The 12191-nt window shown below is 41.8% G+C and overlaps 1 protein-coding gene across 5 annotated transcripts in view; it reads right to left on the bottom strand.

Annotated features, from left to right (window-relative positions):
- Positions 1-972: 972 nt before the first annotated feature.
- Tmem209 (transmembrane protein 209) overlaps positions 973-12191 on the bottom strand; it is a 35492-nt gene continuing 24273 nt past the window's right edge. For all 5 annotated transcript variants that reach the window (XM_042272979.2, XM_006979410.4, XM_042272978.2 and 2 more), the window contains 5 exons: positions 10790-10887; positions 9233-9347; positions 8570-8667; positions 6595-6668; positions 973-1597 (listed from right to left, as the gene is read on the bottom strand). In XM_042272979.2, coding sequence (XP_042128913.1) covers positions 1543-1597; positions 6595-6668; positions 8570-8667; positions 9233-9347; positions 10790-10887 — 440 coding nt within the window. In that variant the 3' untranslated portion in view covers positions 973-1542. The remainder of the gene's footprint in view (positions 1598-6594; positions 6669-8569; positions 8668-9232; positions 9348-10789; positions 10888-12191) is intronic.

Genomic DNA, 12191 nt, shown 5'->3' with positions numbered 1-12191 from the left:
TTGTAAAGAAGTTGCTATAAGAACTCTACAGCAACCCACACTAAGTATGTAGACAACTTTTCTTTTTACAGTCAAGTATTTTTACATATATTTACTATATTGTATTTTTTGATGGTCACAATAAAATAAAAGGTTGGTGGTGTTTCATGCAGTTAAAATTCTCTGGAGCTTTTAGAACAGTCTATGCAGTTGTATCCTTTATAGTACAGCAGCTGATTCCATGGTACCTTCAATCTCTCTCAAAATCACAGATTTACATTGTAATATGTCCTTATGTTCAGCGAGTTAAGTCATAGTTTCTTATTGGGGTGTTAACACTTATCGAGCGCAGCTGGTGACAGCTCCTTTCTTCCTTTCTTTCTCTCTCTCTTTCTTTCTTTTTTCAAGTATGGAGAAAATTTTAGCTCTAAGGGAGAAGGCTGGCAGAGGGAAGAGTCCAGGCTGAACATGGCCTGCAGACTAAAGCAGACCATGAGAGAGGGGAGGGCGGGCAAGGGAGGAGACGCCGATGGAGAGGCGGCCCTGGGCCAAGAGGCCAAGAGCAATGGCATCACCTTTGAAGCTCAGGTCAACCCTCTGACTTTTGAAAGAAATCCAAACTACACAAAATGGGATGCACCCGTCACCTGTTTAAACACAGGTGATGGAAGCCATCTTTAAAGACCCTGTGACCACTAATTACTTCATCTACATATAGGAAGAAAAGATGGAGAGGCAATCCTCTATCCTCCACCGAAAAACCACAAATGGGAAGGCCATCACTGGGATCTTAAAGAAGGGAGTGGTAGAATGGACCCAGGTTCAGGCCCCAGCACACAGACACACAGAGACAGACAGACAGACAGACAGAAACACACAGACAGGCGCCTGCACACATGCGTGCCCTCTTGCCCCAGTGGGCAAGAAAGAGGTGCTAATCGAAGTAGTAACAGTTTTCTTGACGTCCTTAGACATTTAACTAAAACCCAAAAGTTTAATTTTATCAGCTAAATTTAATGCAAGTGTGACCTTTCAAGATGCCAATATTATCAAATCTCTTTTAATATTAAAAAACCAATGGGGGCTGGGGAGACGGCACAGCAGGATTAATTACTACATCACTGAGAAATTCATTTCATTTCAGCTTTAGGCTGACTTGTAGAACACTGGGGAAATCTAGAGACACAACAAAGAAAACTAGCAAGGTTCACTGTGAGTACTTACACTCCTACACAACAAGGAAATACAGTTTGTGAAGTGCTGGTTCTCACTGGGGTTACAGTGGAGAGGCGCCCTGGCCTCACCGAGTCAAGGGGACTGCACCAGTTCACATCCCGGGGCTGCAGTTTTAGAGTCATCCAATGGAATCAAAGTTCGTGGGGTAGAAGACACAGGCGTTGTTATGTCAGAAGAAGCTTCCTAATAGCTCGTTCTTGTTAGATCTAACAAGTCTGCAAAGCACACATCCTATTTCAGAAGAGGCGCTTCCTCGGAGATGCTCAGCTTCAACTTCTTCCAGGCCAATTAGAGCCAAAATCCAAATGTTTGGGATTAAATGATGAACTACTCTCCAAAAATCCATAAAATATTCACACCAGAGAGCCCAAGATTAACTCTCCTACAAAGAAAGAAAAAACAGTTTTAGCAGAATTGCTCACCTGAGTACCAAGGTCTGATTCTAATAAAGTCAACAACAGGAGGGACATCTCTTTAACTGGTGACAGTGGAGGTGACTCAGCGGAGCCGTCACAGCCCAGCAGGTGAGGTCAAGTCACCGTGGCGACTCTAGTAACTGTGTTTAAAAGCTAGGTTTAGAAAAAAGAGGTTTATAGGGTGCTGAAAATTAACTTTTCAGCTGGGAGGTGGCGGCACACGCCTTTAATCCCAGCACTTGGGAGGCAGAGGCAGGCGGATCTCTGTGAGTTAGAGGGCAGCCTGGGCTACAGAGGGAGTTCCAGAACAGCCAGGGCTACACAGAGAAACCCTGTCTCAAATAATAACAATAAAAAGATACCATGACTAAGGCAGCTTACAAAAGAAAGCATTTCAGAGGATTAAGAGTCCATGGTCATCATGGCAGGGAGCAAGGCCGCAGGCAGGCAGCCTCAAAGCCAGTCCTCAGTGACACACTGCCTCCAACAAGGCCACATCTCCTAATCCTTCCCAAATAGTTCTACCAACTGGCGACCAGTATTCAAACGTAAGAGCCATGTTATAGGGGACTATCCTGTAAGTTTGCATATGTGCATTAATCATAATCTTACCCTATCCCATAATGCATACGACAGAAAGACAAATATATTCCAGCGCAGTGTGACCTATTGAGTATAAGGGGAGAAAAGGGCTACAAAATCCAAATCACCCGCCGGGCGGTGGTGGCGCTTGCCTTTAATCCCAGCATTTGGAAGGCAGAGCCAGGTGATCTCTGTGAGTTTGAGGACAGCCTGGGCTACAGAGCGAGATCCAGGACAGGCACCAAAACTACACAGAGAAATCCTGTCTCGAAAAAAACAAAACCAAACCAAAACAAACAAAAATCCAAGTCCGAAACCTGCTGTGGCCAACCTGAAGTGCTGGAGGGCTGCAATGCTTCTGTTAGTCACAACAATGACGTGTGGTTTCAAAAACCTGAAGTGGTTGTCTTTGGGAAACAGGAACTGTTCATTTTAGTCATCAACTTTCTGCCCCAGGCTTTATTGAAGTCATTCTACCATAGGATGGTAGTTGTTTTTTTTTTTTTTTAAGACAGAGTCTTAACTGTGTAGCCTGTGTTGGCCTGGAACTCACTATACAGCTTAAATTTACAGTCCTCAGCTAGGTGGTAGTGGCGCACACCTTTAATCCCAGCACATGGGAGGCAGAGATGGGTGGATCTCTGTGAGTCTGAGGGCAGCCAGGGCTACACAGAGAAACCCTGTATCCAAAAAAAAAAAAAAAAAAAAAAAAAAAAAAATCACATTTCTCCTGCCTCCTGCCTCAGCCTCCAATGCTGGATTACAGATATATTCCACCACACCTAGCCTCAACTATCTGCTAGTTTTTAAAAGCATTTTAAAAGGTTTATTGCTTTATTTTTGTGTGTATATACACCATGTTTGCTAGTCCTTGGGGAGGTGGGATAGGGTGTTAGATCCCCTGAAGCATTGTGAGCTGCTGTGTGGGTTCTGGGAACTGAACTCGGGTTCTCTGGAAAAAGCAGCAAGTGCTTTTAATTTCTAAGACAGCTGAAAAATACTAATACTTTTAAAGTTTTTTTTTTCTTCCTTGGTTAAAAAAAAATACAAGGGAGGATGAAGAGATGGTTCAGTGGGTAAAGCCCTTTCTGTAATCATGAAGACCAGAGTTCAGATCCTCAGCATTCCCGTAAATGCCAATTAGGCATGGCAGTCTCTCTGTAACCCCAGTGTGGACAGGGCAAACCCTTGGTAAGCTGGTTAGTTAGCCCAGCCAAATTGCTGAGCTCTAGGTTCAAGTGGTGAAACCCTAATACATAGAATAATGGAGGAAGACACACAACATCAACTTCTGGTCTCTACACACACCCACATACACATATGTGAACACACACAGACACATGCACACATACCACATATACATACACATGTAAACAAACAAGAAGTAAAAAAAATTAAAAATTTAGCCAGGCAATGGTGGCGCACGCCTTAAAAATGAAAAAAATAAATAAAATTTAGGGGCTGAGTGGTAGAGAAATTGCCTACTTTGGGTTCAATACCCAGCACACAGAAATAACAAGGGGAACTAAGCATTTTTAAACTTATATGAATTCTTTTTGGCCTTAAATTACTGCTCAATAAAGTTCTTGAGGTTTTTTCCTTTTTTTTTTTTCTTCTTTGGGTTTTTCGAGACAGGGTTTCTCTGTGTAGCCCTGGCTCTCCTGGAACTCACTCTATAGACTAGGTTGATCTTGAACTTACAGAGATCCATCCTCCTGCCTCTGTCTCCTGAGCGCTGAGATCAAAGGCGTGTGCCACCTTCCACCCAGTGAAGTTCTTGAGTTTTATGTTATCAAAACCAATCAATTATTACATCAAAATATCAATATGGACATTTAGGGGAAAAGAACAATTTCTGAGTGCAATAGAAGACACACCCAATGTCCTCTGGCATCCATGAGTGTGTTCAAGGGTGCATGAGTGTACACACACACACACTTCAGTGTAAATTCCAGATTGGGAAGCTGGGCATGGTGGTGCTCACCTAGTAATTCAAGAACTCTGGAGTTGGAAGCAGCAAGTTTGGGAATTCAAGGACAGTGTGTGATATATGAGACACAGACTCAAAAGGAATTCTTCTAAAACATTAAAAGTCCATGCTGGGGATACAGCTCAGTAGAATACTCAGCATGAATGAAGCCCTGGGTTCACTGCTCAGAACTGTCAAAACTGACCAAACAACCTAAGTCCTCACAAGCTAAAAACTCACTAGGTATTTAAAATATTTTCCACTAAATTCACATGGAAACAGCCTTTTAGGAGCCAGGCATGGTAGCGCACACCTTTGATCTAAGTGCTATGGAGGCAGAGGCAGGTGGACCTCTGAGTTCAAGGCCAGGCAAGCCAGGGCTACACAGAGACACCCTTCTCAAACAAAACTCCAGCCTTTCAGAAACACCAAGCAAAATCAACCTTTTTTTTTTTTTTTTTGGTATTTAAACTTTAATTTTTTTCTGTGTCTGAGTGTTGTGTCTGCATGTGTGTATGTGTACTGTGTGTGTATGTGTACTGTGTATGTGCACTGTGTGTGTATGTGTACTGTGTGTGTACAGTGCCTGTGGAGGACAGAACAGGGTGTCAGATCCCCTGGAACTGGAGTTAAACAACTGTGAGCCACCAGGAAGGTGCTGGGAATTTAACCAGGGACCTCTGCAAGGGCACCCAGGGCTCTTAACCACTGAACCATCCCCAGTTTCAACAGTGATTTCTGTATATTAACAATAACACTTGTTGCAAATTTCATATTCCAGTCTATATATGCATACATATATTTATAATGAAGCCTCACTAGAAATTTTAGAAAAAAAATATGTACTTAGTGATACTGACAAATGCCTAAGACACGTCATAAAATTAAAAGTCAGCTCAAACAGCATAAGTTTGGGTATAACTCATTTTTAAACAAGTGGAAGATACAAGCTCATTTTTGAATTAGTCTGGGTATTGAAGCCCTGACACTGGGCACCTTGTTAGAGGAATGGAGAGGCTGAGCTGACAGTTATTTTCATCTTCTGGTGTGCACTGCTATGCCATTGCAGTATTTCTACATTGAGCATGGATTATTTTTGCAATTGAAAAATAATGAAAAACCTTCTTAGTTTAGATACTTTACACAATGATTTTTTCTATTGAATCTTTCTTATATTAAAAAATATGATGCAAGAAGTGAATAAAGGGCTGGGGAGATGGTCAGTGGGTAAGGTCCCTGCTGCCAAGCCTGGGGACCTGAACTTATTCCTGGGGACCCATGTGGTGGGGTGACCTCCACACATGTACCTTGGGGTCTATGCTCTCCTCACCAAACAAACAGAAACGTTACGAGTTTCTGCTCACCGCTGCTTTAATCTTTGACATGTCATAAATGCATTTGGGACAGAGCTTTGCTTGTATTAAGGCAGTGCATTCCCTAAGAGGTAAGCACGACGCATGTCATACTGCCTCCACATTCCAGCGGATTCCTACACAGCCACATCCAAAGCAGCGCTCAGGATGTGAACAGCACAGAACTCATGTAGCAGACAACTGCTTCTTTTAGTGAAGTCTGATGCGCATTTTGCCTTCCAGGGTGTCTCAGCTCAGACAAGTCATGCTCTAAGTATTTAGTGGCACACGTGCCCATGGCTGCGGTGCTGGCAGCACATTCTGGAACATGTCTAATTTCTAAATTATGAACAGCACATTTAAACACAACCTTTTTCTCAGAGGCATGCCCACCAGAGTGGAACCAGCCACAGATGTCCTCTGAACCAAGCATTTCCCTTGACATTTCATTAATTTTAGGTCCTTGTTATGACAGCTGGACCCCAGAAGCTAAGTTTTCAGACTCCCAAATCATATATTACCAGATTTCCTCAGCCATGGGAGTGGTCCACTTATTTCAAACAGTATTTGAAATACTAAAGCACTGAATCATCAACATGACAATACAGTAATTCTGAATTTGTAAATAATGTGAGCTCATTACTGATTTCATAAACAACTTCAACAGACTATTTTTCATCCCAATTAGCAATATTTTGGAGTGGTTACAGAGTAGGCCCTTTGGAAGTATACAGATTTTTGCGGAATGCTTTGTGTCTAAAATGGAATAGCTTGGAAAGCAGATTCCAAATTTCTGCTTTTATATCTTCAAGTGGCAAGAGTCTGATTTTTATCTATTTCAGAGATGGTCCCCAGGGGACACAACAATAAAGCCGACTGGATGGCATCCAACTGACTTTACCAACAGGGAAACGGAAGTTCTGAAGCCTTAGTGGACTAGACACTGATGGAGAATTCTGTCCGCAAATCTGGTGTATGTGCTGCCTGCCTCCTGCAGAATCTTAACACGGAAAGAAACTCTAACTACATTAAGAACAACTTTAAAATCATAAATACCTACCCAAGCATTCCTGACTCTTTGGTCTTTATGATGTACAGGAACATCAACAATGTATGAAACATGTTATTTCTGCCCTAGAATCAAGACAAAAACAGTAAGATTTAAACTAAAAAGATTCAGTCATATAGGCAAATGCAGATCTTACAGCGTGTATCCATCGGTTCAGAATTTTCCATAATTCAGAGTTGTATTCATTCACTACACAAAACTAATGCGGCGAGACAGAAAGGATCCAGAACACAGGGCTGAATCTGGAGCAGGAAAGGCCTGGCAGTGCAGGCAGAATGACAGGCGATAGGGAGGGTGACGGGGAGCAGCAGGATGCCAGAGGTACAGAGAAGCCTCCAACCTTGACTGCAGAGGCAGGAAATGGCTTCTGAAATGCAAAAGTGTAAAACAGACTTGAAATATGAACAGAAAGTTGGCAGACTGGGTGGGGTGGTGAAGTGTGGAAGGGAGAAAGCATTTCTGATGTTGACACACACGGCACATAAAACATGTTCCATCCCCCAAGTGAACACAGTAACGAGAGTGGTCGGACTCACATAGCTCTTAGTTATACTTCAGAATACACTGCAGTATGCTTTTAGTATGTAAAGAACATGCTAAATGATTTTACTGCTAAGGGACAGCTAGGCAATGTTTTGCTGGCTCTGAAATCCAACTTTTTTTTTTCTGAGATAGGGTTTCTCTGTGTATCCCTGGCTGTCCTGGATCTCGCTCTGTAGACCAGGCTGGCCTTGAACTCACAGAGATCCGCCTGGCTCTGCCTCCCAAGTGCTAGGATTAAAGGCGTGCGCCACTACTGCCCAGCTGAAATCCAACTACTATATGTAAGTGTTGGGCTACAAAATCCCTCTATTGCTAGATCAAATTTTCCTTGACTTTGGGTGTTTGCTCAGGAATCTGAGGATACCTGAATTTACAAGGTAGTGGTTTTCTTTCATACAAAAACAAGGGGTGGGCATGGGTAGTGACAGCAATCTCAAAGGCTTACAATACTTACGCACTTACCACAGGAAAATTAATAAGCCAGAAAGAAGTGAGATTATTGTGTCTGCTAGGATCTGATGGAGATCTCACTGTGTAATTATTGCCAACAGCTGTGTATGGAGGAGTCTGCCTGAAATCCGAGTTGTCGGGAAAGTGAGGCAGGCAGGACTGAGCATTAGAAGCCAGCCTGGGCTACATGTTGAGATCCTTCCCCGCCCCCTGCCCCCCAATCCAAACTGAAAATCAACAAAAAGAAATTGCAGTCAATATAAAGATGATTTAAAAAAAAAATTAGAAAGGTCTGAGGCCAGACTGGTCTACAAAGCGAGTTTCAGGACAGACAGGACTGTTACACAGAGAAACAGCCTCGAAAAACCACAAAACAAACTAACAAAAAACACCTAGCCCCCCAAAACACAAAACAAAACCAGAAAGAGCTGAGAAAATGGTGTACATCTCTAATTCCAGCACTCAGGAGGCAGAAGCAGGAGGATCTTATGAGTTTGAGGCCAGCCTGGTACACAGAGTGAGTTCTAGGACAACCAGAGCTAGTGAGACCCTGTTTTATACAAAACACAAACAACAGAAAGCCCCAAAGGAAGCATTTGGAAGGTAACCTGACAAAATGGCCAGTAGCGGCGGCTTCTCAATGAGTGGTTTTCTTTACACCCCCAAATTAAAATGTTGTATTCACAGTGCACAGAACACAAAACCGTGTCTTGTCTCTCACACACACACAGGCACAGCACTTGAGAAGCTGGTGTTAAGATTACTGAAAACTTTAGGCCAATCTGGGTTACAAAGTGAGACCCTGATTCAAAAATAAACAGATTCAATTTTTAAAACGTTATCAAAATGCCATGATGACATTCCCTAGCAGCAAGTTCTTTAGGGTTCGGGACTCAGCTCCGTGGTAGAATGCCTGCCTGCCTGCCCAGTATAAGGAGTCCTGAGTTCAATCCTCAGAACTGAAAAGAAATACCTTTGGAAGGTTGTAAACATGGCGCTGATAGATTAGCTCATAATGTGGAGGGTTGACTGCACTCTGGTAAATACAAAACACATTTTCATTCGTGACATCTGTAAAGAAAATACGGCATGTTAAATAACTAAACCATGGCCAGCAGCGGTGTGGCACGCCTTTAATCCCAGCACTCAGGAGACAGAGGCAGGAGGATCTCTGTGAGTTCGAGGCCAGCCTTGATCTACAGACTGAGTTCCAGGACAGCCAGGGCTACACAGAGAAAGCCTGTCTCAAAAACCAAAACCAAGCCGGGCGGTGGTAGCGCACGCCTTTAATCCCAGCACTCGGGAGGCAGAGCCAGGCGAATCTCTGTGAGTTCGAGGCCAGCCTGGGCTACCAAGTGAGTTCCAGGAAAGGCGCAAAGCTATGCAGAGAAACCCTGTCTCGAAAAAAAAACCAAAAAAAAAAAAAAAACCAAAAAAAAAAAAAAAAAACCAAAAAAAAAAAAAAAAACCCAAAACCAACCAAACAAAAAACCCAAAAACAACAACCCCAAACAACAACAAAACAACAACCCCTCCCCCCAAAACCCAAACCAACCAAACTAAACAAAAACCCCAAGACAAACCATAAAGGAATTTCAGGTGGAAATCTCACCAAGTTCTTTTCAGGAGGCAGTACCTGGTTTGTTTGGTGTCTGAACGAAGTGCTGAGAAGTGAATGTTTTCCCATCGGGGTACTTAGGGTGTGGAGGCAGTCTGGAGTCAAGGTAGGTGCAAAACACATGCATGATGATCTGAGAAAACAGTTGTGCAGAGTTAGAATGGCAATCTAGCACAGATCCATGGCTTTGAAAACATCTGTACAGATAAAAATAACTTTTTTCTTTGTTTTTTTTTTGAGACAGGATTTCTCTGTGTAGCTCTGGTTGTCCTGGAATTCAATCTGTAGACCAGGCTGGCCTCGAACTCATAAAGATCCGACTGTCTCTGCCTCCCAAATTAAATTTGTCTAAAAATTACTCTTTATAAAGAAAATAAATTTACTTAAATCACAAAAGAATTTAGTGTGCTGATAAGTAAGGCTAAGCTTATAATTCAAATAATCCACTCTAGGGCTGGTACGTAGCCCAGTGGGTAGAGTGCCTACCCCTGGCTGAGATCTCCAGCACCCACTAGAAAATTTCACACAAATTAAAAAAATATATTTGCCATCATATCAACTTAATCTTTTAATGGGAAGCTTTCCCTTCCAAATTTTAAAAGGAAAGGATTAAAAGCTCCAACGTGAGGGGTGGGTGTGGCATATGGAGGGGACAATTTAAACACCAAACTTACTTCATCTTCATTTTTGTTTTTTTATAGCAATTCAAGAAAGCAGAACATTCCTCCTCCCTCTTTGAATTTCTCCCTCACCCTTGTGTGCATGCATGAATGTGTGTGTGTGTGTGTGTGTGCGTGTGCACGCATGTATTTCGAGACTGTACCCAGAGTCTCAAACACACTAGGCAAATGTTCTGTCACAGATCTATACACTTAGCCTTTTTTTATTTTGATACAAGTTATTCAGGTTGGCCTTGATCTTACTCTGTAGCAGCTTAAGCAGGCCTGGAAGGGAATTTGCCATCTTTCTGCCTCAGCTTTTTAAGTAGTAGGGATAACAGGCCTATACTTGACCTGACTCCTTATTTTAAGCAGAGAATTTGCAATCATGCAGTTGCCAGCAAACCAAGGAAACCTGCATAAATTCAATTCTCAATTTGAATATCAACATCAAAAATTAATTTTCATGTAAATAGTTAATTCAAAAAACCCCACAATTTTGAAAAACATAAACTTTAAAGCCCTTTGATTTGCTAAATATGATGGTAGCAATCTTTCCTAAAATAACAATCCCATATAAGAAAGAATGTGTCATAATATTCTTTAACACAGAAAAACAAATTCTTTCCCGTCATCACTTTATCAATAGTTAAATGATGATACGTAATAACGAAAAGTGCTTAAATGTCACAAAAGTGAAAAGGGAGCAGAACACATCAAGGCACAAGTGTTCCTCGGCTATCTCCAGAGACCTGAACCAGTGGCACCACTGACGGGGCAGACAGTCTTCACAGTGGCTGGGCAAGAGGCTGATGGCACTCCAATCATGATTTCCCTTAGTGCCCAAGTCCTTTCCAATACTTTGTAAGGGAGAATCAAAGCTTGGGAACAGAACAATAAAGAAAGCCGTCCGTACAGCAGCATCAGTGGGCAGGTCTGTATCCCATTTGCGCCCTTTGAAGTCTCCGCCTCTGTTCCACCGGAACGAACTCATACAGCCTCCCTGAGAAAGTTCTGTGCAAAAAAAGTCAAAATTAAAATGCTGAGACATATTTTAAAAAAAGAAAAGACAAACCAAAAAGAGAAAGGAAAGCTAGAAGATTACAGTAGTAAAGCACACTGTTGTAAAAACTTACCAGAATATCCCCCAAAAGGAACATAAGATATAAAAGTTAACATCGCTACAAAGAATCGGGTAATTCTGAAATATGACTACACAGTTAGAATGTCTTATATGGGCTGCTAACAGAACTTTTTAATTGTGGAGAACTGCATTGTGGGTATGTAAAGCCATGTTCTTAGCAAACCATATGCTGAAACGTGCTGTGGGATGTCTTTCTGTACGCTATGAATGTGCTGCTCTGATTGGTTGATAAATAAAGCCGTTTAGCCTATGACAAGTCAGGTTATAGCTAGGCAGGAAATTGAAGAGAGAAACAGGAAGAAGAAAGGCAGGGGGCAAGAGCCAGCACCACCAGGAGAAGCAAGATGTGAAATTACCAGTAAGCCATGGCCACGTGGCAACTTAGATTAATTGAGATGAGTCAAGATATAAGAACTAGCTAGCAAGAAGCCTGCCAAAAGCCATGCAATTGGCAATTAATATTAAGCCTCTACATGATTATTTTATAAGCAGCTGTGGGACCTTGGGGCCCGGCGAGACTGGAGAAATATTCCAGCTACAGAAAAGTAATGATGTCTACAATGTAATCTCAAAAACTTGTGTGTATGTATACACATGGAGGGAGAATCAAATATGGGGAACGACGTCTGTTCACTCTAAGTGGCATGACTTTCATTATAGCCTGGAGGTGGTGGTGCACGCCCTTAATCCTAGCACTTGGAGTCAGAGGCAGGTGGATCTCTGTGAGTTCAAGGCTAATCTAGTCTACAGAGTGAGTTCCAGAACAGCCACAACTGTTACACAGAGAAACTGTGTCTCAAAAAACCAAAAAACCAACCAAAGAAAAAAAAAAGCATTCAATATTTTTGTATTTTGATGATACCTCATACACATATTTTCAATTTATATCTACACTATCAACAAAGCCAACACTATCAAAATATCTGAATCTGAATCTATAGGAAATATAGAGAACAGAAGTTCTATAAACTATACCATGGATATATTCACACATCCCAACTCTATAAGACAACAATCTATGTCTTTCAACAAATACCTTGTAAAGATTAAAAAAAAAAAAAAAAAAAAAAAAGGATGGACAGGAAAACTACAACTTAAAAGAAACAGATTAATTTATCATAATACATGATAGTATTTGAACCCTGCTTCAAACAAACAGTATTTAAAACAGGAT

This window comes from Peromyscus maniculatus, chromosome 3 (assembly GCF_049852395.1).
Source record: "Peromyscus maniculatus bairdii isolate BWxNUB_F1_BW_parent chromosome 3, HU_Pman_BW_mat_3.1, whole genome shotgun sequence".
NCBI lineage: Eukaryota > Metazoa > Chordata > Mammalia > Rodentia > Cricetidae > Peromyscus > Peromyscus maniculatus.
The sequence above is the reverse complement of the archived record's forward strand: the minus strand, read 5'-3'. Positions and strand labels throughout refer to the sequence as shown.